Source organism: Tenrec ecaudatus, chromosome 1, assembly GCF_050624435.1.
Source record: "Tenrec ecaudatus isolate mTenEca1 chromosome 1, mTenEca1.hap1, whole genome shotgun sequence".
Lineage (NCBI taxonomy): Eukaryota > Metazoa > Chordata > Mammalia > Afrosoricida > Tenrecidae > Tenrec > Tenrec ecaudatus.
In genome coordinates, this window is record NC_134530.1 from 59,735,677 (window position 1) to 59,758,039 (window position 22,363).

The 22,363-nt window shown below is 42.5% G+C and overlaps 1 protein-coding gene across 1 annotated transcript in view; it reads right to left on the reverse strand.

The window, feature by feature from the left end:
- Window positions 1-535: 535 nt before the first annotated feature.
- Window positions 536-22,363, reverse strand: part of CLSPN (claspin) — a 30,737-nt gene continuing 8,909 nt past the window's right edge. Inside the window, exons 7-25 of the mRNA XM_075553838.1 lie at window positions 21,851-21,959; window positions 21,114-21,679; window positions 16,390-16,581; window positions 12,885-13,150; window positions 11,498-11,661; window positions 11,332-11,396; window positions 10,613-10,812; window positions 10,131-10,285; window positions 9,213-9,439; window positions 8,589-8,700; window positions 8,203-8,281; window positions 7,902-8,005; window positions 4,924-5,088; window positions 4,715-4,836; window positions 4,334-4,461; window positions 3,893-3,998; window positions 2,811-2,893; window positions 2,205-2,366; window positions 536-1,885 (exon numbers count right to left, since the gene is read on the reverse strand). Of these exons, the coding sequence (XP_075409953.1) occupies window positions 1,775-1,885; window positions 2,205-2,366; window positions 2,811-2,893; window positions 3,893-3,998; window positions 4,334-4,461; window positions 4,715-4,836; window positions 4,924-5,088; window positions 7,902-8,005; window positions 8,203-8,281; window positions 8,589-8,700; window positions 9,213-9,439; window positions 10,131-10,285; window positions 10,613-10,812; window positions 11,332-11,396; window positions 11,498-11,661; window positions 12,885-13,150; window positions 16,390-16,581; window positions 21,114-21,679; window positions 21,851-21,959 (3,116 nt within the window). The 3' untranslated portion in view covers window positions 536-1,774. The remainder of the gene's footprint in view (window positions 1,886-2,204; window positions 2,367-2,810; window positions 2,894-3,892; window positions 3,999-4,333; window positions 4,462-4,714; window positions 4,837-4,923; window positions 5,089-7,901; window positions 8,006-8,202; window positions 8,282-8,588; window positions 8,701-9,212; window positions 9,440-10,130; window positions 10,286-10,612; window positions 10,813-11,331; window positions 11,397-11,497; window positions 11,662-12,884; window positions 13,151-16,389; window positions 16,582-21,113; window positions 21,680-21,850; window positions 21,960-22,363) is intronic.

Consider the following 22,363-nt stretch of genomic DNA (forward strand, 5'->3'; position numbering starts at 1 on the left):
CACAGGGGCAGGTCACTAGTCTCCACGTCAATCCTGTCGTCAAAGCCAGCGCTCAGCTTGCCTTATGGCAGCTACATCAACACGAGGAAATGTCACCCGACTCAAAACTCCACTGCCCTTTCTCCAAGGAGAGTGCTTTCCCATGGACCCTAGAGCAGAAACCGTTTGCTCCCCTGGTTTCTCAGGCATTAATTCTTTTATCTTCAGTGCTCAACACCAACCCTGTTCCATGGGGGAAGCAGCCAGAGGGGAGAAATACCTAGCCCTTTGTCCCAGTTGCCTCGTCTTGGGCACTCTGTAAGGCTGCACGGCTTTAAGGAGGAACAGGGAGAGTCAGTTAAAAAGAAAATACCCGTGAGAGGGATGTCACACTAGGTACCACTTATGTAAACTGTCCTCCGAGCCCTGCACTGACCCCAAACAGTTTGGGGTAAGTTTATTTGATCAATTTCCAGAACTTACAAGCAGCCAGGAGACAACTGCAGCAGCCTCACTGTAGACTCAGAGTTCCCTTGGGAGGGAGACACACGGATGAGGAAAGGCCCCTCAACAGCAGTCAGGTGCTAACCTAAGGATGGACATTTGGACATTCAAGCTGGGCAATAAACCCTGCCTCTGAGGCATTGGCATTTATTGAAAAAGGACACACATGTTAAACATCTTTGTACACATTTCCCCCATTACAAGATTATAAATACACAAACGTGTTCTGTCAGTCAGCAACTTGAGTCTTAGGAAAAGAACTGTGGAAAACCCATATCCTACTTTCACCAGTTAGGCAGGTGTTCCCTATCTCCAATACAGACACGGGCACAATGTCATCCAACTCCCGAGTCAGGCTCTTGACACTGACACTTGGCCTCACGTGGAGTGGTGTCCTAGAGCAGCAGCAGGACTCAGTGCTGAGGGGTAAAAATCATCTACAATTCTGAGAGCCTCACGGTAGTTCAGGGAAAGGGGGCAGGGAAGGCAACTCTCTTCAACTATAAACTCCATGGTGGTCTTCTAAGTAATGAAATATTCAAGTACCGGCCAGGATGAAGTACCAAAGTCAAGAGACCGCCACAGATAAGGGTGACAGTCGTTTTTGTCAAGCTGGAAGGGAGCTCCATGAGCAAGTGTTTGACGTTGAGAATGGAGATCTGTGCCAGGAACATCTTGAGAAGGCAGGACTGAGTGAAAGCCTTTATCTTACTCTTCGTCCTCCAAGGTCTCATGGCTTAGCCCTGTTTGAGTCCTTCTTCTAAAGGCAGCAAAGGCCAAGTGGAAGTCTTCAGAAAAGGCACCCAGGGAAACGGAGGGGGGCGACTACAACAACCCCTTTGAGTGAGCTCTAGGTCTTCTAAGAAGTCCCTTTCTCGGATTCCTGGTCACTGCGGTGCTGATCTCAGAGGAGAGAAGGAGACACTCTGACTTCCACTATTCACTATAATGCCACACTCTTTCCTCCTTTCAACAACCTCTGTCACGTGAGGTATCAACCCAGGAAGCTGCTAAGATAAAATGTCAAGTGTTTAATGGAAGAAGTGAAGCGTCTCTCAGGTATTCCATGAATAAGGGCTGTAAACACAACAGCTGCCATGATGAATGGCCAATGCAGGAAATAACACTCGAACAGAGATCCAGAGCCAGGTCCAGGCAGTGGAACTAAGTGGAATTTCTGTCTGTAATTCTTAATGCAGTGATTAGGCAAGGAGGAGGGTCATCAGTGTGGGCATCAGTGCGGAGCATCTCAAGGCAGTCTCAACATAGCTGCTGGCAGTGATCCTTGAAGTTAGCTTTCCAAGAATCTGAAAATGCTTTGTTTCAGTCCTGAGGTGCTATCCTCGGTTTTGTGACGCTTTGGTGAGGGAGATGCAATTAAAGATGGACCCCTTCTCCTTCCCTGGAGAGCAGAGAGGGAGTTTAGACCAACTCAAGAGCAATAGCCTACCACTACGCATCTTTAACTGGCTCCTAAGCACCTCATAGTTAAATCACAAGCAATTAGAACAAGGGGGGAAAAGTGGGGATGGGGAGGCAAAATTTCCAAGTAAGTCTGAAAGTTGATTATTTACGAGCGGTAGCAATTCTCTTGTTGGAAATGTCAACTCTGCAGTAGCAGCATATCTCTTTAAACCCCCCCACCAATTTTTAATTAAAAAAATGCATTAGGGTTTAGGAAGACACGAAATCAGCCACCAAACCAGCTCTCACATTCGTACCTGAGGCCTCAGAGATTCCTTTGCCACCTCAGCCTTGGGAGGAGAAAGTGTATGGAAGACAAAGTTTCTTGAGTTTCGGGGAGCCGTAGGGTTGAGGTCAGAGAGGGCTGCCAGTTTCTGAAGCACAGCTTTGGGCTGGTTGAGCAAGGAGCCTGTCTTCAGCTGAGGAAAGAAGAGTCATTTGGCATCAAATCCCAAGTGCTAAATAATGAAAAGCCAGCCCATTCCTGCTGCTCCCCCAAAAGTTATGATGACATAGTCCTGCTCTCCTGATATCTACTTATATTTTCTGAAGCCCCTCGCCCCCACCCCCAAAAGCAGAACCAAACTCACTGCCACTGAGTCGATGCCGACTCATAGCAACCTTGTAGGACAGGGTGGAACTGCTTCTGAGAGTTTCCAAGACCGTGGAAACTACTCTTTACGGGAGTAAAAAGCCCCATCTGTCGCCTGTTGAGTGGCTAGTAGCTTTGACCTGTGACCCTCGTAGTTAGTTAGCAGCCCAACTTAGAACCACTACACCGCCAAGGATGTCTCCGAATAGCAAAGAGTGTGCATTTATGCCCTGCAGACTAGGACATCAGGCTAACAAGGTCCCCAACCAACCTGGTGGGCACTTCCTGGTTTGATGGCTTCAAAAGGGCTTCGGAGTAATGACTTTGATTCCTGAACCACCATAGTGCGATTAGCTAGAGGGGAAAAAAGACAAAGGTTGTTCTAGGCAGAGTTTGTGTGTGAGTGTGTGTGTGGTATCCTTTTTCAATCATTTTATTTTTGTTGAGCTAACAGCACTACAATTCAGTACGTCTACATGGATGATTCAGCGACAGTGATTACATTCTTTGAGTGTGTAATGATTCTCACCCTTCTGAACTGTCCCTGCCCCATTAGCATGAATTGACTGCCTATATTATGTATCTACCTATTTTTGACTTGCTAGTCAACTTCATCCCATGTAGACGGTTCGAAGCAGACGTGCTTTCCTCATTAAGCAAAACGATTGTTTGGTTTTAAGAAGACTTCAGAGGCTATTTTTCTTTAAGGTTTAAAGGTGATCTCTAGGCGATAGTTTCAGGGGTTCCCCAGTCTTCGTAGCTCAAGAAAGTCTGGTGTTTGCATTTGGAATTCTGTTCTGCATTTCCCCCCGTGTGATCAAGATTCTCCTGTAGTCTTTGATCAAAATGTTCAGAAATGGTAGCCAGGCACCATCTAGGTATAATCCCTCTTAAATCTAAACAAGCCTTCTAATCAACAAGCCATAAGAGCCCTTGATTATATTATAGTGACGAGTTTCTAACTATAATAAGTGGTCCCATGAAAACAGACAAGTAGGTTGAACAAATTGACTAATGATTACCAGTAAATATTCAAACAAACAACCCAACAACAAAAACAGGAACAGTAAGACTGTGGAATAGCGTTGAAGAGCTTCAGCTTTGGAGAGTTATATATACCATCCTGGGCCAGCATCTGCGACTGAGTTGCCTTAGAACATACAGCAAAGCCAGTTATATATGCTGACAAGAACAACCTCTATTTCCCAGGCTACTAAGAGCCAAAAACACTGTTCTCTCCTCACTTCTGTGGGCCTCATTAAGACAGTATAAGGCACAAACCCTGGAGGCTGCAGCCCCCCCACGGAGCCACCACCAGCAATCTAAGAAGTAACCCCGAGCACTGGAGCATACCAGTCTTCTGAAGGGCTTTGGCAGTAACTTTCTTGGCCAGCATCATAAACTGACTGTCTTCTCCAATTTCTTCTTCTTCTTCAGCTGCAACTTTCCCCTGCTGTGCCTGAAAATGAAAATCAAACCACGCTAACAGAACAGTCTGCAGCTTCCCACAGACAGTTAGCATGGCCTGGGTTATGAAGTTAAGGTACTGGCTTTCTTTTCTTTTTGTGTGTGTGCAAACTTTTCTGCTTTAGGGGGAATTTTTTTTTTTTTTGGCAAAGAAACAAAGGGAGCTGCTTGGTGATGACCCTATCTCAGAGCACGCACATAAGAAGACTCAAAGATTAAACAGGACAGCTCTACCCTGTCTGCGTTTTGGAAATTATGATAAAATGGGTGCTTACTCCTCCAAAAGTGACTAAGTTATAATAGACAACTTTCTTGCAGACTGCCTACCTGGTCCCGAAGCCACTGCTCTCGTTCAATTCGCTCCTTTCTCCACCTGGCTTCCGTCTCATCCAACTGTTCTTCATTCTGATCATCATCAGAATCTCTGTGGAACAAGTCCACCTGGGATGCATCATCTAAAGCAGAGTTAAGCCTATCAGTATCCTGCAATCCCTCCTGGAGAAGGTACTTGGGACAGGCATAACATTAACGCTTATTACTCATTTAGTGACACAAACTTTTCCAATCCACTAGCTGAAAACCATGGTTACTGTCAGGTCCTCCACTACAGCCTTGGGTAGTTTTGACTTCCAGTTGTCATTTCAAACTGAACAAAGTGTACGTATGTACATCATAGCCATTTGCTTTCAAAGGCAACAACCAAGATACCTATGTTTTTCCATCGGAATTTCCTCATGCGCCCAGGACCGTCACTGTGCAGATCGCCGTCAGCTAGGTACCTCTCCTGGTATAAACGTAACTGTCGCTTGTCGTCATCCAGCATGGCTTTCCTAGAGCAGGGAAGAGAAGGTGTCTGCGGTTACAGAGCTGCTTGAGGATGCACTCCAGTCCGCAGAAGGGGTTGCTGGGGTACTGACATGTGTATTTTCTTGATCTGACTCTGTAATTCTTCCTCAGAAGGAAGTGCTTCATCAATTACATCCTCTTCATATTCATCAATATCTTTCCCATCATACTCATCTTCACTTCCCACATCACTGCCGGACACCTCGGCCTCATCTTCCAGGTAATTCTTCAATCTCCTGGAAAGAATTTTGAAGATTAACAAAGGCAACAATGAGCATAAATAACCACAGAATGTGAAAGCAATGAGCAAGGAGTATAGAGCCAACTTTAATAACAATAAGCTTGAAGTCACAGTAAGATATTTTAACAATATCAAAAAGTCTATCATTCAGTTTATACTGTGTGCCAAAATCTGAGCTCCATGGACGTCATCTCCGGAGTGGGAACTGTTATGGAATCCCTGGGTGGTGCCAATGGTCCCAAAGGTTAGAGGTTTGAGACCTCAGAAGAAAGGCCTAGTAGTCTACATCTGGAAAATCAGCCACTAAAAGGCCTGTAGAGCCCATTTCCACCCTGGTATAGATGGGCTTGGGGTATTACTAGTCTCTTCATTTTACTGGTGAGCTAAGTGAGGTTCAGAGACATTAAACAATTTGTTCCAAGTTCTCACAGCTAGAAGGTATGCAAAACCAGGATCCAACCCAGGTTCATTCTAAAGTAAAAACTCTTGGCTTTCTCTATACAATTGGGACATGTCTGCTGAAAGGTTTGAAGTATTTTGTTTTGCACTGAAGCATATCAGCTTTAGGAGACAGACTAAAGGTTGTTGTGTGCCTTCAAGTCATTTCCAAGTCAGCAACCCTGTGCACAACCTCATAAACATTGCCTGGCCCTGGGCCAACCTCACAAACACTGCAGTTGGAGCCCACTGTTGTAGGCAGTGTGTCAATCCATCTCCTAGTGTTTCCTCCTGTCCTCCGACCTGCTCTCTGCTTTACCAACCAGGAAGGCTTTCTAGGGACTAGTCGCTCCTGATAACATGTCTGAAGTGTGGAGTATACACAAGTATCACCATTGTTACTTCCAAAGAGAATTTTAGCTGTACTTCTTCCAAGACAGATTGTTCTTTTGGCAGTCCATGGTATAGTTAATATGCCTTGCCAAAACCACGCAGAAGAGGAAAACGGAAGTACCATGGCTGTGTCATGTATCTTTTAGTCCTCAATATAATATGTGATTTCTTTCCTTCCCCCCCCCCCTTTCCAGGAGACTTTCTGTTTTTTTAAACATTTTATTAGGGACTCATACAACTCTTATCACAATCCATACATACATCACTTGTATAAAGCACATCTGTACATTCTTTGCCCTCATTATTTTCAAAGCATTTGCTCTCCAGTGATTTGATTTCTTGACTGCCGCTTCCATGGGTGTTCATTGTGGATCTAAGTAAAATGAAATTCTTGACAACTTCAATATTCTCATTATGAGAATATTGCTTATTGATCTATGTGAGGAATGTTTTATGATGAACTACAGTTAAAGGCTTTATATTAAAGGCTTTGATCTACATCAGTAAATGTTTGAAATCCTCTTTGCTTTCAGCAAGCAAGGTTTTTCCATCTGCATATAACAAATTAACAAATCTTCCTCCAATCCTGATGCCAGGTTTTTTTGTTTTGTTTTTTACATTTAATACCAGGTTCTTTATATAGTCTAACTTCTCTGATTTTTTTTCTCAGCATACAGACCCAATAGTAAACTATATCACTGTCCAATTCAAAATGGCCAATACCAGCCCATTTCCACTCACTAATACGTAGGATATTGATCTTTGTGTATTAACTTCATTTTTTGGACAACTCCTAATTTTCTTAGAGTCAAACCATACATCCCATATTCCTATTAATGTTTTGGTTTTTTTGTGCTTTGGGTTTTTAAAAACTGAGCTCATCTTAATCCTAGGGCCTCTGGGGAAATCATTCACCTACCTCCACCATCTTTGAACAATTCAACTTACAGCTATCGATTTCATTTGAACAAAGAGCTCTGCAGTTAAATATGGTTTAAGAACTACTGTTTTAGGAAAGTCTATGAATGACCCAAAGATGTATGAAAGTTAATAAGACAGGTGACAAAATCAAACCAAAAACTAATTTCACAGAATGGGACAATATAAATCTAATAGGAATCAATATAATGTCCTAAAAATAACTTCCAAAAGTCACTCACATAAAATAATATAGAATTCCCCCAAAAAGTGATTTCATTAAATATTTTTTTCATGGTTATGGATAATGTTAAGAGGACAGAAAGATGCAACATTTTACATAAAATTATATATAGAGTGATCTCAGTGCAGACAGAAATATATGCATAAAAAGAAGAAAGGCTAAGAGGAAATGACCAACACCAACATTTTACATATATTCTGGACAATGGACTTGAAGATGATTTTTTAATTTATATCTCTATATGTTCTTTTTTATTTTCTAAGAGAAACTTTGTACATTCATAATAAGAATAAAAATAAAACACTAAACATTTTAAAGGGTCAGTTGGTAATAGCAGGTCAAGGGACACTTAGAATGACACACCAATACATACGCAAAAAGACCTAGAAAGTTTGGTTACCGAGATGCAGTGAGTTTAGCAGACCATTAGGATCTAGAATATAACCCAGCTCCTCCAATCTGGTGCAATACTAGGCCAGATGCATCTAGACCAGGGACGCAGCAGTGCCACCACACTCATCAGCAGTCAGACCGCACGTTAATAAGGGGAATACCCAGCGCATGAGGGCTCTGGAAGCAACATCCCATGAGACACTTTGCCTGAAGGAACTAGAGATGTTTGGGACAGAAACTACTCAATGAAAATGGTAATGAGATGGATATGACTATCATCGTTAACTATTCAAGGGAGGTCACCGGGCAGGTGGAAAGATTGTCTTTAATCTATGTTAACCACACAAAGGAACAATATAACAAGTAAAAATGAACTGTTAGGAGAACTTGCTAAGTTCTACAGGGAACTGTTACACACTTACATTTGCCTTTTCAACTTCTCGGATTGCTTCAGGAATTCTTCTTCATCATCATCTTCCCATGGCAGAGCTTCCTGGTCAGAGTCATTCTGACCACTGTGTTCATCCTATAGAGTGAGCATCACATCCAAAATTAAGCACAAAAAAATGGATCCTTAGCTAATAAAGGGTTTATAAAATCCTGTCCAAATATTCGTCCTAGGAAATTGCTTCTGATAAGGTACCAAACTCAGAATTTTCAAGAACTTAGGGGGGGCAACAATATCTGGAGTTGTTATCATTCATTTGTTCCCTTTATACTCACCTCCTCACCACTATCAAACTCGTTATCATTTGGGACAAGCCGGAAGTCTCCAAATTCCTCTTCTTCACCTTCTTCCTCCCTAAAATGCAAACCAACAAATCAGTAAGTTGTTGAAAGCAAACTACAAGCAGCCAACACAAACAATCTCTTCAAGAAACTACAGACAAGGGGTTGCAGGTTTTTTACTCTGTTCTCCATCAACTCAATGAAAGTCTTATAAATTCCTTACTGTGTTAATTACTATGAGACTCAAAGTCACTGCAAGACTCTCAGCTGGGATAGGAAGTCTGACCAATTATAGGTAAGCTCAAAGGATGTGATCCCAGGATTTTACGACTATCAAAAGAGAGCACCTTCCCCAAACCCAGCCAGTCCCTGAGACTCACCTATCTGTTGGAAAAGAACCTGAACAGAGAGCAAGTGCTGCTTCCATCGGAGCACCTGTGCTGCTTTCCTCCTCCTGCATACGTAACTCGGAGACAGCTGGAGTGGAAGTTTCTACATCAAAACAAAGACAAGATATGTCACCGTGACTGACAGGTTTCGCCTCTTTTCCCAGCCATGCCAGCTCAATATGGTTGTAGAGTAAGCTTGTCAAAAAGAGCCCACCGTCCGTTCATTTAACAAATCTTTTCAAAGTGTGTGCCAGGCCCTACGGGAAGAGTAGTGAACAAAACAAAGGTGCCAGCCCTCATGGAGCTTACATTCTAGCAGGTGTGGGTATGGGGCAACACAGGTAGGAAAAGGAAGTTAGCATTTATATGACATGTACTATGCACCAGACACTGTGCTAAGCTTCACACATAAATGAATATGGACCATCAATGGCAAATCACATGGCCAGAGCTAAAGCAGTCTTAATACTTTATCACACTAAGAAAGGGAGAGCTGTCAATGTCAGGGAGCTGGGCAGTGAGTTCAGCCTATATGTAGATTCTATCTCTCTTCTGAGAGCTGTCACCCAGAGGGTCAAGGGCTTCAGGACGCTGGAAGTTCCCGTGGCTCGTTACCCTGAGAAGCGAATTTCCCTGAGCAAAGGCTCAGAAGCTCCTCCATGTTCCCTTTCTGGCCATTCTTCCCGGGTTGAGACTTGTCTTCCTGAGACGTGAACTTTCCAGTACACAAATCCAACAGCTCATCCATGTTCGCATCCATAGCATTCTCATCCATGCTTGCCAACGGCAGCCGGGGTTGCAAAGCCTGGTACGGATTCCTGTGGTTCCGGACATTTAAGAACCTGCAAGCACCAAGAATAGGGAAGAACTTCTCCAGGCAAGAAGCAAAGTGGTGCGGAGGACTCTAAACCCATCTATCACACCGAAGTTAGAAGCTGAATCCAAAACCAGACAATAAAAGATTCAGACTTGAGACCTGTGCTAGATAATCTCATAGGGAGTTGGGGGCCGTAAGTTAAGGGAAAGGCTGAATGTGATTTACATAGTAAAAGATCATTTTTTATTTCAGATGAGACAAGAAACCAGAAGATGGTGTCATTTCTATGCAGTGTGCCCAGGTATGTCAGTTCTCATTCCCACTCAACTATCACAAGATCTGAGGGGCTTCAAAGAGTTTGTGCAAGAATTTCACTACCTTTTAACTCCCTTTTCTCATCAACTTCAAGGGCCCTTGTAGTCAATATGGATGCAGAGAAATCTGATGCCCTTGTGATATCTGATGCCCTGTGATATCAGATCTATGCATTTCAGGTGAGCCAGAGATCAAAGGATCAGGGTGGTCAGCAAGCGATCTTTACGTTCTCTCTTTTGGAGACTTTGTTTAAACTAGAGACTGAAATACTAATCATCAGTACACCTTCTCTTTCTCAGAAGAGAAAGCACAGATGGAGTGACAGAAGCTCACTTTATTTTTAACCCAAATTAAGCAGTACCCAGCACCATTTCCACCCACAGAAACATAAAACTACCTACCCATCTGCGTCCAACAGTTGGCTCTGAGTGTCATCTTCTAAACAGAACTGGAAGTCTCCTGCTCCTAGGGAAAGTGTCTTAGGCTCTGGGGAGGCGTTATACAGATCCTGGGAATCCTCTATGGGAAGTGAAGGCTCAGACAGCTTCCCTGAACTCTGGCACCCAAACCAAACAAAACAAAACATTTTACAAATGTCATTCACTGTCATGACAACAACAGAAGTTGCTATTTCCAACATTCATCTATTCTCAGGCAATTGCAGTTGAGGACAATGCAGAGCCAAGAGCAGTGTAAAAACAAATACCACGGAGAAAGTGAGACGTGCATGAAGCTTATTTCTAATACACAAAAAGGGTGGCGTTTTAAAAGTGAACATACATAAGCTCAGTGCCGCTGTGGTGGGAGTTGGTTGGCATAGACACACTTTATTTAGCAGTGTGGGAAGCAAAAGGAGGAGATTAGAAAACTGATACCATCTCACCTTAGATGCTGAGCTAACCAAACTGCCCCGAAATAGCCCCGGGGAAGGAGATCTGAATCCCCCTGCTGTAGGGAAGAAGCTGGTCCCTCGGCCTACTTGTCTGTTGCAAGGCTGATAGGAAGGAATCGTGGAGCCAATCAACTCGAAGCTGCTATTGTGGCTGCTTTCCTTTGTCAGCAGAGAGCATGAATCATCTTCATCTAAAGAGCCAACGAAAACTTTTAAGTGAGTGATTCCAAAAATGAGGTGGATTTGTTGAAAAAAAGAGTTGATAATAAAACTGCCAGGTAAAACTCACAGGCAAACCCCTCAAATTATGTGTTTTAAAACATTACGTTAAAGGTAAATGACACTACCAAAACAGCATTATACAATCAGGGTTTAGCACTGAACCAAATGACATCAGAACTTTCCCTTTGTTTTCTAACCTCCTTAATGCCTTTGCTGACCTCAGTTAAGCAACCAGACCTCTTCCTCTTTGATCTATAACTGATAGATCAATTCACCCAGTTCACTCAAGTCAACATGTATTCACAAAGGACCTACTCTGTGCCCACGATCAACTGTAAAGTGACTGCATATGTAAGTTCTCACAAAATGAATTGAGAAAATTTTACCATGCTTAAATTCCCAGTATTGCTGCCTCGGAGACCAGATCACCACCAGGAGTGGTATTGGAGTCCTTTAGTATCAAGTACTACTTCAGAGTCCCTACTCACCCAGTTTACCAGGCCTTTTGCTTGAGGTTTCATCTGTTTCCGACTTTTCTTCCGAAGCAAAGTAACTACAAGATAGGAGAGTAAAATGTCTGAATAGCTGCTCGGATTCTAATCAGAAGAGCAACTCCAAGGGACTCTGACTTATCTCTAGAGAAAACTCACTTACCCCATCTTGGAAGAGCTGTCCTTAAACAGAAGTAAGGTAGAATCTGAGGAGAGAGGCTTGGGAACAGAGAGAAGACCAACTGACTTGCTGCTTTCACTGCTGCCATCATTTTCTTTCTCACCTTTGGCTTCTGTTTCCTCACAATGAAGAAGGAAGTCTGCAATCTGTGTGCGATTACGCCACCGAAAGCAAAGTAATAGTACAAGTCAAACGCTCGAAGAGTAAATGCACTGCTAGCCTGAACATAGGTGTTTGATTACACGTCACATCTTCAAGCTGGAAAGATAAGCCTGAGGGAAGTTTCAGACCATGATTTTTGGTATACTTTTCCATATCATTTCTAGAGCTCTTTTATACTTACCTTACTCCGCCCTTTTACTTTCCCACTAATGCTAATATATCTTAAAGGATGACGAGATGACCATTTAACTGATGCAGTTCAGAGGCAAAATAAGCCTGAGCTTGCAGTAAGACTACTGACCTCAAAGCAGCCACACCGTATGTGCTACCCAGCTCAGCCGTCGTCCTCCTCTACTTGGTCATATACTAACCACCTCTTTCAAGTGACCCCAGTACCCAACCAGGATTCTTACTTATCCAAACAAGGAAGCTTTTCTCTTTTCCCATGCCTACCAAGCCCACTACCATTCTTCCCTAGGTAGAAGAAGACAAATCCAGTCATCAATGTAAAAAGAAATTAACTCAGAAAGATCTCTGCTCAAGAAGTTTTCCCAGACCTTAACCTGGTCAAGGTTAAGACTGCTTATTATTCTGGGAAAAGAAAAATAAGCAAACGAAAGATCAAGTTAAACGTCCCTATTAATACTAGGAGACTTCAAAAGTTCATGGAGAATTAGAATTAAAAGATAATGGAATTTTTTTCTATAACCTTTGAAGGGCCCTAATACAAACTCACTCCAATATTAGCATTTTAAATGAGCATATGTAAACTAACCAGTAGAAACCAAGGCTATGGTTCTGGGAACTTGGGGTATTCGATGGTTCTGATAGAACTGATCAGTTAAGATTTAGGCGCTAAGAGGCAACTACTTCCATCTCTTTTGGTAAAAGCTTTTATACAACTGAATAGGTTTACTCTACTTTCAGGAGTCCTAGGAGTTTGTGGTTAAGCATTTGAATACTAACCAAAGCTTGGTAATTTAACCTCACCAGCCACTCCACTGGAGAAAATGTGGTCTACCTTCATAGAGGTTACAGCCTTGGAAACCCTAAAGGCAGTTCTGCTTTGTTCTGGAGGGTTGCTATGAGTTAGAAAGGTGCAGGCAAGTATTCTACTCTTAGTCAAAGCTGACTTTCTTTTCCCTTGTTCATCATAACTTGGGAGCAGATATTTAAAAGGTGACTAAATTACATAATTCATAGAGACCTCCTGATTGCTTTCTTCCTCCTCGGCCGCCTCCTTCTCTTCTTCCTCTAGTTCTTCTTCTTCCCCCTCCTCCTCCTCCTCTTTCTCCACCTCGTCTTCACCATCTTCCTCAGATTCATCTGTCATTTCTTCCTCTTCTTCCTCCTCTTCCTCAAACCCATCTTCATTATCTAGTTTAAATAATGCTTGGCGCTTTTGACGCTCCTCAAGTCTCCGGAGTTTCATTGCTTCTTGCAGTTTAGCTTTCAGCACCTGAAGCTTTTCACCTGAACAGAAGGATGTGGAACTGCATTAGACATAATCAGAGACTGTGTACTATAACAACTTAAGTGTGCATTTTAGGCAACTCTTAAAAAGTGTTCCAATCACATCCACCCCCAAAATAAGATACTTCAGTACTCTCCATTTTGGTTACTGAAACAAATGGGACTATTAGGAGTTGAAATGTGGAAGAATACACTCACAAGTAAGGTTGCACATCTTGAGACGGCATACTACTTAGAGATGATAAAATTACTCTAACAACAAAACTAATAGCATGAAGTTTTCAAGTCTTTGGATCAGAAGTCATGAAGGAAAATATTGTTAAGAAATACATCAAAAAAAAAAAGAAATACTTACATTGATTAAAAAGACAATTCATGAGTAAAATGGATAAAGGACATTAACTGGTAATTTACAGAAAATAAATACATCTTAACAAATAAAAAATGTTTTCCCTCACTTCTAATTCAAGAAATACAAATCAAAATCACAAGATAGTATTTCCTACATATGAGCTTGGCAAAAATTAGAAGCTTTAATAATATCCATTATTGACAAGAGAAAGCAGGAACATCTAGATACTGGGATTTACAGCGTAGATTGACGAAACCTTTTTGAAGGGCAATTGAATGATGTTATGTATCAAAATTCAATTCATTATTAGACTGAAAGGAACGTTCCAGCTAATGCTAATATGCCAATATAATCCAATATACAAGGGGTATTCCCAAAACCCAGAATTCCCCCCTCCCAAAGCTATGTATTTAATTTTTTTTACAAAACAACCTTATCACCTTCAAAGTATTTTTCAAACTCATCTGTGTAGATGGCTGACAACACCTCCCTCATTTTTTTCTACACCTCTTCTACATTGTCAAATCCCTGTCCTTTAAATGCCCCTCCTCATTCTCGGAAACAGAGAAGTCACACAAAGTCAGGGGCATGGGGCAAGAGAGGCATGCTGGATTTTGCCAAAACTGGCACACAGAGATGGCTGCGTGAGCAGGTGCATTGTTTGCTTGGCAAAACCAGTCCCCAGTCTGTCATAAATCAGGCATTTTTTGCCACACACTGATGCAGTCTCTTCAGAACTTCTCACTAGAAAGCTTGATTAACAGTCTGACTTGGTGGAATGAACTCCAAATGCAGGAAGGAGTTGATATTTTCATCTATTTGGGAAGTTGACGAATGTCCAAAATGAGGTTTGTCATCAATTGACATTTCACTCTTTTTGAAACGAGAAAACTACTTATACACTTGAGTTTTTCCCTTAGCTCTGTCCCTGTAAGCTGTGTTCAGCATCACAACAATTTCTGCAGCATTTTTCCTGGCAGGAAACAAAATTCCACAGCCACATTTTGTCCTCTTAAATGGGCCATCACAAAAACGAAGTTTGAGCAAAACTTGAACTTTACAAAAAAATTCACTGTGACTAGAGAGAACTTTCCCAGCTGATGCCACTGGGTACACTAACTCAAGACTGAGTTGCTTGATGTTTGTGTAGTGGGAAAAATGCATACTACAGAAACTCAGCTCTTTCCAGCACAATTCCAGGGTTTTTTTTGGTACCCCCTTGTATATATGCAACAATGTATGAGTTAGCCCCAAGCTGAAACAAACAAGATGTTCATTGAGTTGTAGTCAACTAATATTGCCCTTCTAGCCATAACTCTTTATGTGATGCATTATAAATCTGGCCTCTGCCTATAGCTATAATGGCATTTTGGAGGGAGTTTTTTTGCTATGTTAATGGACTGGATTAAGATAGGATTAAGTCTCCACTTTAGTAGAGGATGTGAGCCAGGTTTCCTAGGTCTGCTGAAAGACAAAAGCCACACACATCAGTCATTCCTCTGTGTCTAACAATCATCTTGAAAGCACAGAACAAAGTCCCAGGATGATCTGAAGAACCACCAATGGAGCATGTTGGAGATCTCTGCTCTGTTCGAAGTAGCAGAGGCTGTGACCACGGAGACCATGAGACAAACCAAGGAGCCAGGCTAAGATCAGAGGCCAAGGCAAAAAGATGATGAAACAAAACAGTGAAGCAGTGCCAAGACTACGAGACAGGGCATGCACTAGCTTCCTGGTCCACAGAGGACACAGGGCAAGGAACCACATGGCTGAGAAGCTGAGGACTGGAGAGAGACATGACTACTGATCTACTGATTAAGGAGAGGTGTTGGGCAGCATTGTCTGTGAGCTCTGTGCGGCCACTGCAATGAATTATCACACTCAGCACAGAAGCAGAGTGCTGTGGGAGGAATGGCTGGTGTCAGAACAGGGTAAAGAAAGATGGTGGGTGGGGGCAGGTCAGGCATGCCTCTGCCTTGTGGCAATAGGGAAGCCAGAGGAGGTCAGATATGGCCCCTGTTTTTGTATCTATCAATAGGAATATGATTAAATCATTTTATAACCACACAATGGAACACAATACCTTAAAAACAATATATTGAGATTTTAACTACAGATCTCTGGAGTTTCGTGGTCTAGTTCTGTGTATCTAAAGTTAACTGACATTGCATTTAGCAACTTTCCTCATACACACGGAATGAAGAGTCTAACATCATACCTCATAGGGCTGTGTAGGTTAAGTGATATAGCCCATGGTAAGCACCTAGCACAGTACCTGACAGAAGAGTAAATGTTCAACACACACACACACGTTCATAGAATGAAATGCAAGAAATTATTGATGGTAACTTTGAGAAGACTAATTTTCCCTTTTATATCCTTTTTTTCCCCTAATGTTTCTGTTTTTTCTATGTGATACATTACTTGTATTTTCACTGAGTATGTGGGAGGGGTGGGAGCAGAGTCTAACAGACCTGTCTATAATACACGGTATTTTAAAAAGCAGATTACAAAGCAATATACAAAGTATGTTTTAGTTTTTAAAAACATAGGCATCAACACATGAAGAAGAGAACTTCAAAGGATGAGAATGGCTATCATGGCTGTCTCTGATACAGGACTGTGGGTGTTTTTTAATTATTTCTAGTATTTTCTGTAACGGATACATAATACTTTACATAGGAAGACACAAGATATTTCAGGAAATAAAATCATCCTGCCTACCCTACACCTCGAGGCAATGTTATACACGGATCATGCCAGAAGTATAGCAGTCCAATTTCCCAAGCTCCAAAAACAAAGATCCCCTCACTTTTCACCGCTCTCAGTAGCCAAAAAGGCCTGTCAGCGAACAAAGCAAATGGCAAACACCTGAGGACTCAGATACCTGGCTTGGCGTGGCTCGCTGCGTCCAGTTTCTCAGCTGCCAAAGTCACAGGCACCACATCTGCCTTCAGCTCTTCCTTTCCATCCATGCCCACTTCTCTCACGATGACATTCACATTCACCTTCTGACTGACCCTCGCCTTGGCTGCTGGATGAGCATGCTTCCAGAAACGCTGCTTCAGGGCTTCCAGTTCTAAACCCAAATACCGGAAAGTTGGTCAGTTTGTGATGTTCAAATGCATTCTTTTTGGATTCCATGTAAGAATGGTAAGCTAAGTTCTGTATTTCAAGAAAGTTACAAGGAAAAAACCACCCCCTATTCAGAGAAACCAACAATAAATACCCTTGTAAGACTCAACACAACAGTTCTTCCTCACTGTGCTTCAAAAACCATAGACTTTAACAGAGACACTTATACTGGGAGCTTCTAAATATATGTATATATTAAATTCTAAAAAGATGTATTAAATTGAAAGAAACAAACACCATTCTTTTCACCTATTCAGGGGCTTCATTTTCCAGGGATTTCAGTCTCTCCTTTATTGTTTATTTTGAGTGCTTCATTATTTATCAGCTATCTTACTAAAATGTAGGCAAGGATTTTTTAAAAAGATGCAAATAAACACCAAGCTAGTTATACAGAAATGTAAATATGTATACCAGGAGAGTAAGATCAGCAGTCCCATGATCATAGAACCTTTCTTCCCTCTCTTCCCTAATGTTATTGCTTAGAATTTTCTCACTCAGCCAGCTGCTGCCTGGCACCATCCCTTACTCACTTTGCCTAACACATCACACTATAGTGGAATCTGTTGTGTGAGAGTTGGCAGCTACAAAGAGAAAGGAACCAAAAAGAAGAAAAATCTCCTTTGGGGTTGAAAGAATCTGGATATATCCGTGTGGCTTGCCCTTGATAAAATGTCCAGGACCCTGAATTTGGTGATCTTTCTAAACATCCACTTTAGTCATACTTCAGTGACTTTGTGATAAGCGCCTCCATGCAATTTTAATTTTTTGGTATTGTTTTCTCTTTTCCTACGGTACTTAGTAGTAACAGAAAAGAATTGGAAGCAAATCTCTTAATTCCGAAACCTCAAAAGTAAAGACTACATTCGAGAGGGCTGTGGGGCTATATTACAAACAAGAGTAGGGAGACAAGCTACACATGTTGCCTCCGTCTTACAGTGGTCCAGTAAGGTGATATGGTTGAGAGTCACAAGAGGGAGGAGGGGGCGCAGTAGAAAGAGAAAACAGGTAGGTCCTCATGGGTGCCAGTATGTTTTAAGCTACTCAGGAACCCACCCCTTCCTTGCCCTTTACCACATGACTCAACGATCAAACTCCTCATGGTGGAACCCGTTCAAGCTCTTCTCCCTCCACTTGCCTTTGCCCAGTGCCTTTCATCAACTCTGGATGTGAAAAGTCTCGGCCCCAGCTCATCTCCATCAGGAGCTTGGAGCTCGGGCTGTCTGCATTCCTGTGACTCTTAGCCCAGAAAGGAAAAGGAAAAGGGCAGGGATCATCTACTATGTTACTGCAGAAGATGGGAGAGAGATTTCTGGTACCCCAAATTTTAAATCTGCATGCATTTTCTCATGGAAACCTACACAAAATTAAGAAAACAGAGGGTTCCCCACTGTCTTCCCGCATACCCCTTCCCATTTCCAGTGCAACTGCCACACTAGCCACCAGATGGAACTTCCTAAAATGAAAATCTGTTGGGGTCATAGATTTTCCTGGCTAAAAATAGTCCTCTACTCACAAAAAGGGAGAGTTCAAGCTCCCAGCATACCTAAACATCCTATTGTCTGACTCACCCCTGCATCCCCAATCCCCTGATAATCTTCACTTCAAGCAAATCAGTTCTCTCATCTCTGTCCCCTCCACCAAGAAAAGTCCCCTCATCTCTCTGCCTTGGGGTCTCCTATTCAGCCTTTAGCACTCAGTTCAGGTACAGCTCCTTTCAGTTCACTCGAGGTACCCCCCTTACCTGGGTCTCAATGCCCCCACACAAGTGCAAACCGATCAGCTAGTACACTAACGGGCTGCTCACTTATCTGTCACTCCTGCCAGACTTAAATTAAGAACAAGGATTGTTTTATTTGTAATATATAAGGGAGTTTCAAAAAGCCCATGTAAAAAATAAAATTAAAAGATACTAGAATTCTTTCAGGAACTTTTGGGACCTTCCTGGATAGCACCTAACAGTGCTAGTCAAACACTTAGTGAATAAAATGAATGAGCTGATCCTCAGCTCCACAAATGCCATGGAACAAGTGCCTACTCTATGCCAGACACTGTGCTGCAGTCCCTGAATACATCAAGAGTAATATGCAGGAGAAACTACCTCACCTCTTGAAGCCTCATTCTCCCATTTTGCAAACTAACAAATGGGCTATGAGAATGAGTTCATTTCAACTCACAGGAAGCCTGTAGGGTAGAGCGGAAGTGCCACATAGGGCTTCCAGGGTTGGAATCTTTACAGAAAACGGCCTTCGCGTTTCCTAGAGTGGCTGCTGGATTCCAACTGCTGACCTTTCTGCTAGCAGCCAAGCACTTAGCCACTGCACCACCAGGGACCTTTATGAGGATTAGCCAGGAACCTATCAGTGTCTAATATTCAAACAGCCACTGCCACTGAGTCAGCTCTGGCTCACAGTGACCTTAAAGGACTAAAGTAGAGGGGTTCCTTTGAGCTCCGTTGACTAAATCATCACAGGAGCAGATGGCCTCATCCCTCTCCCAAGGTGAGGAGCCACTAGTAGGCATGAAGTTCAGAGCTTGCAGCTCTCCCAGTGGGTAACCCACTACACCACCAAGACTTCTTAGTGTCTAGTACAGGTACTCAAAAAAGGTTTCTTCCCTTCCGTCTGTTTGGAACTGTTTAGATAACTTATGGGTCGGGTTCATTAACAAACGTTCCCTCAACAACTCATTCTCATGCTTCTTTGCTCAAGGTCCCCCCCAACATGCACTGAGCATTGTGTCCTTTCCAAGTTTGCACTTCTCTCCACTTTGAAAAGGCCCATCCATTCAATCAACAAGACTCACTAAGCATAGCATACAAGCCAGACACTGGCTGACAGCAATGCCAACAATAAACTATTTAATGAACGAGTCTTGATATAAACAATTGCACTAATAACAGAGGAAGCAGTGGCCAATTTTTGAGTGCTTCTTTATGCTACCCATTTGTAAGCATTGTTTCAATGATTTATAGTCACTAGAGTTCTATGCAGGACAGTTCTACCCTGTCCTATAGGGTCACTGAGTCGGCATTGACTCGATGGCAGTGAGTATAATCCTGTGAGTCAGATAGTACTAGTATTTTCTTTTTTTAAAGACATGGTTTAAAGAGGTCAATTAGCACCCTGAAGTTAAACACTAAGCAACAAAGTGCAGATTTTAATCCTGCTCTAGCTATAGAAAGGAGCCCTGGTGGCCCAGTGGGTTAGGCTTTGGGTTGCTAAAAGGCAGGTCAACGATTCTAACACACCAGCCACTCCACAAAAGCAAGATGGGAGTTGTCTCTCCCATAAGGAGTTACAGTGTCAGAAACTATGTAGGGTTGCTATCTGAGTCAGAATTGGTGCGATGGCAGTGAGTTTTAGGTCATGGTTATAAAACTTCAACTGAAGTTGAGGAAGGAAGGGTGGGAAAGGGAGGGGGGAAATGAGAAGCTGATATCAAGGGCTCAAGTAGAAAGAAAATGTTTTGAAAATGATGATGGCAACATATGTACAGGATTGTGCTAAGAGCTGTAAGAGCTCCCAATAAAATGATTTATAAAACCAAACCAAACGTAAACTTCTCCATAATGTCACATCGTCTCCACACAGAGGATGAAGCACCTCTATCCACAAGAGACAGGGCAGTTTATCAATTTAATAGTCCTTGAATTCAGTTTTGAAGGCTCATCCATGTATGCATTCATTCACAAAATATGAATGCCTACAATGGGCCATCCTCTATAGAAGCTATAAAACACAGAAATAAATTGAGACACCCCCCCCCCCCTATTCAGTGTAATGGGAAGGCAGCAAACAGGTCATTTCCTACACCTACCCGCCAACCTTTCCTTTAGCCATCCCTTTGGGCTTCCTGGGTGGTGCAAGTGGCTAAACACTAGACTACTAACCAAAAGGTTGGTGGTTTGAGTCCCCCCTAAGGTACTTTAGAAGAAAGGCCTGGCAATTGACTTCTGAAAGAGCAACCAGGAGATTGACAGGCCCGCCGACAGTGCACGGTTCCACTCTTGACACACATGGGGCACTGACTTAACATCTTAGTGAACCAGTGCTCTGATATTGAAGCAAAATAAAACTAGCTCTTTTTAGCTGCGATGGACTAAAGGTTGTTAAGAATATCTTAATAAGATTTGACACACACCCTCCCCAGACTGGAACAGCAATGCACCTCTTTTGCAGAGTATCTATCTACCAGCTGCCATTTTAAACAAGGCTGACACCATCCTGATAACCTGGCAAGCTTATGTAGATGGGATTCGAGCTGCATCTGCTATGTCTGTAGATCTGCAATGGATACCGGTCAAATCCCATCGTCATAAGTTTGCCAGGGTTGCTGTGGGTCTGAATCAACTTGATGGCACCCAATAACAACTACCATCGACACAGAACAAGATCATGTGTATCAGTTTCTCCTCTGTTCCCTGTCCTCCACAAAAGTAACTAATTGAAAGCTATTCTCCAGCATTTAAAGGATTACCTCTGTTGGTTTCAGGTTCATCAAGTATCACGAACGATTTTTCATCAGCACCTAGCCGAGGTTTAATAGAAACATCTACTCCCAGTTGCTTAAGTCTATCCAGTGTAAACCGCCTGGCTTTTTCAGGTGGCACAGTGCCTGCTGACTTAGTTTGCTGCCTTGGCTCCTCCACTTTGCCATCTGCTTCTTCAGGTTTTTTCATGCCTTCTTCCTCCTCAGGGGCATGAGGTTCAGGTGCTACAAGCCTGTCAGTCTGATACTCTTCACCCTCCTGGGGTCCCAGGAGGCCGGGTTTCTTTGGTTCCACTGAGCTACCCTCAGAAGCATCAGTCTGTTTGTCCTGAATTTCTAGTGTGTCACTTCCCACCAAATCCTGATGGCAAGATTCATCTGCTCCAGCAGTGATCTGAGGTTCCTTTATTGCTGCAGGAGGTGGATTTATTTCCATTTCATATTCTGTGCCTGCTGCTTGCTCGGAACTCTTGCTGTGGGCGTCACTGTTCATCTCAGTTGTATTTGCAGTGCTTATGGCCTCCTTGTTACGGCTTGGCTGATACTTAGTTGACCTAGAGAAGGGAAGAGGAACTGCAGTTTAAAAGTATCCTAAGCCTGAAACACACAATGAATCTGCCAAACCAGTTCCAAGGGAGTGAAGAATCAAAATTCTTTATGCCAGATGTTTGCTACAAAACTGAATGCTAAATAAAAGTATAATCACAAGGAAAGCGGGTTCTTACTTCAGCAGCGCCCTGGCATTTCCTTGGCAAGTGGGTCGGGGTTTACGTTTGAAGAAATCATGAATGGTCTTATTCTCAGGCATGTGATATGGAAGATTAAGTGCAGACTCTATCATATGGAGCAAAACAAGCAAAAGCAAATATTACACATTCTGAAATGTCATTTTATAGTCAACTAACCAGCTAAGTGAGTCCAACACCAGAAACTGAAAACAATCTCCATATTAACAAAGGGAGGGTCAAAGTACAAAAAGAGGCTTCCTGGAAACCTGGGTCCTTAAACCTGTGGTGAATCAAAATGGTACCTGTGGTGAATCAAAATTTTAAAATATTGATTCTTGGACCCCATTCCAAATTTATTGAATTGGATCTGTGTGAGGTCTCGGAATATCTATCTTTGAAAAACTCCCAGGAGCTCCTGATACAGCTAGTCCACAGACAGCCCTTTAAAACAAAAACAAGTGCTCATGACCTCCACTAGAGTTCTGGAAACATGCTCAATTTATACAAATG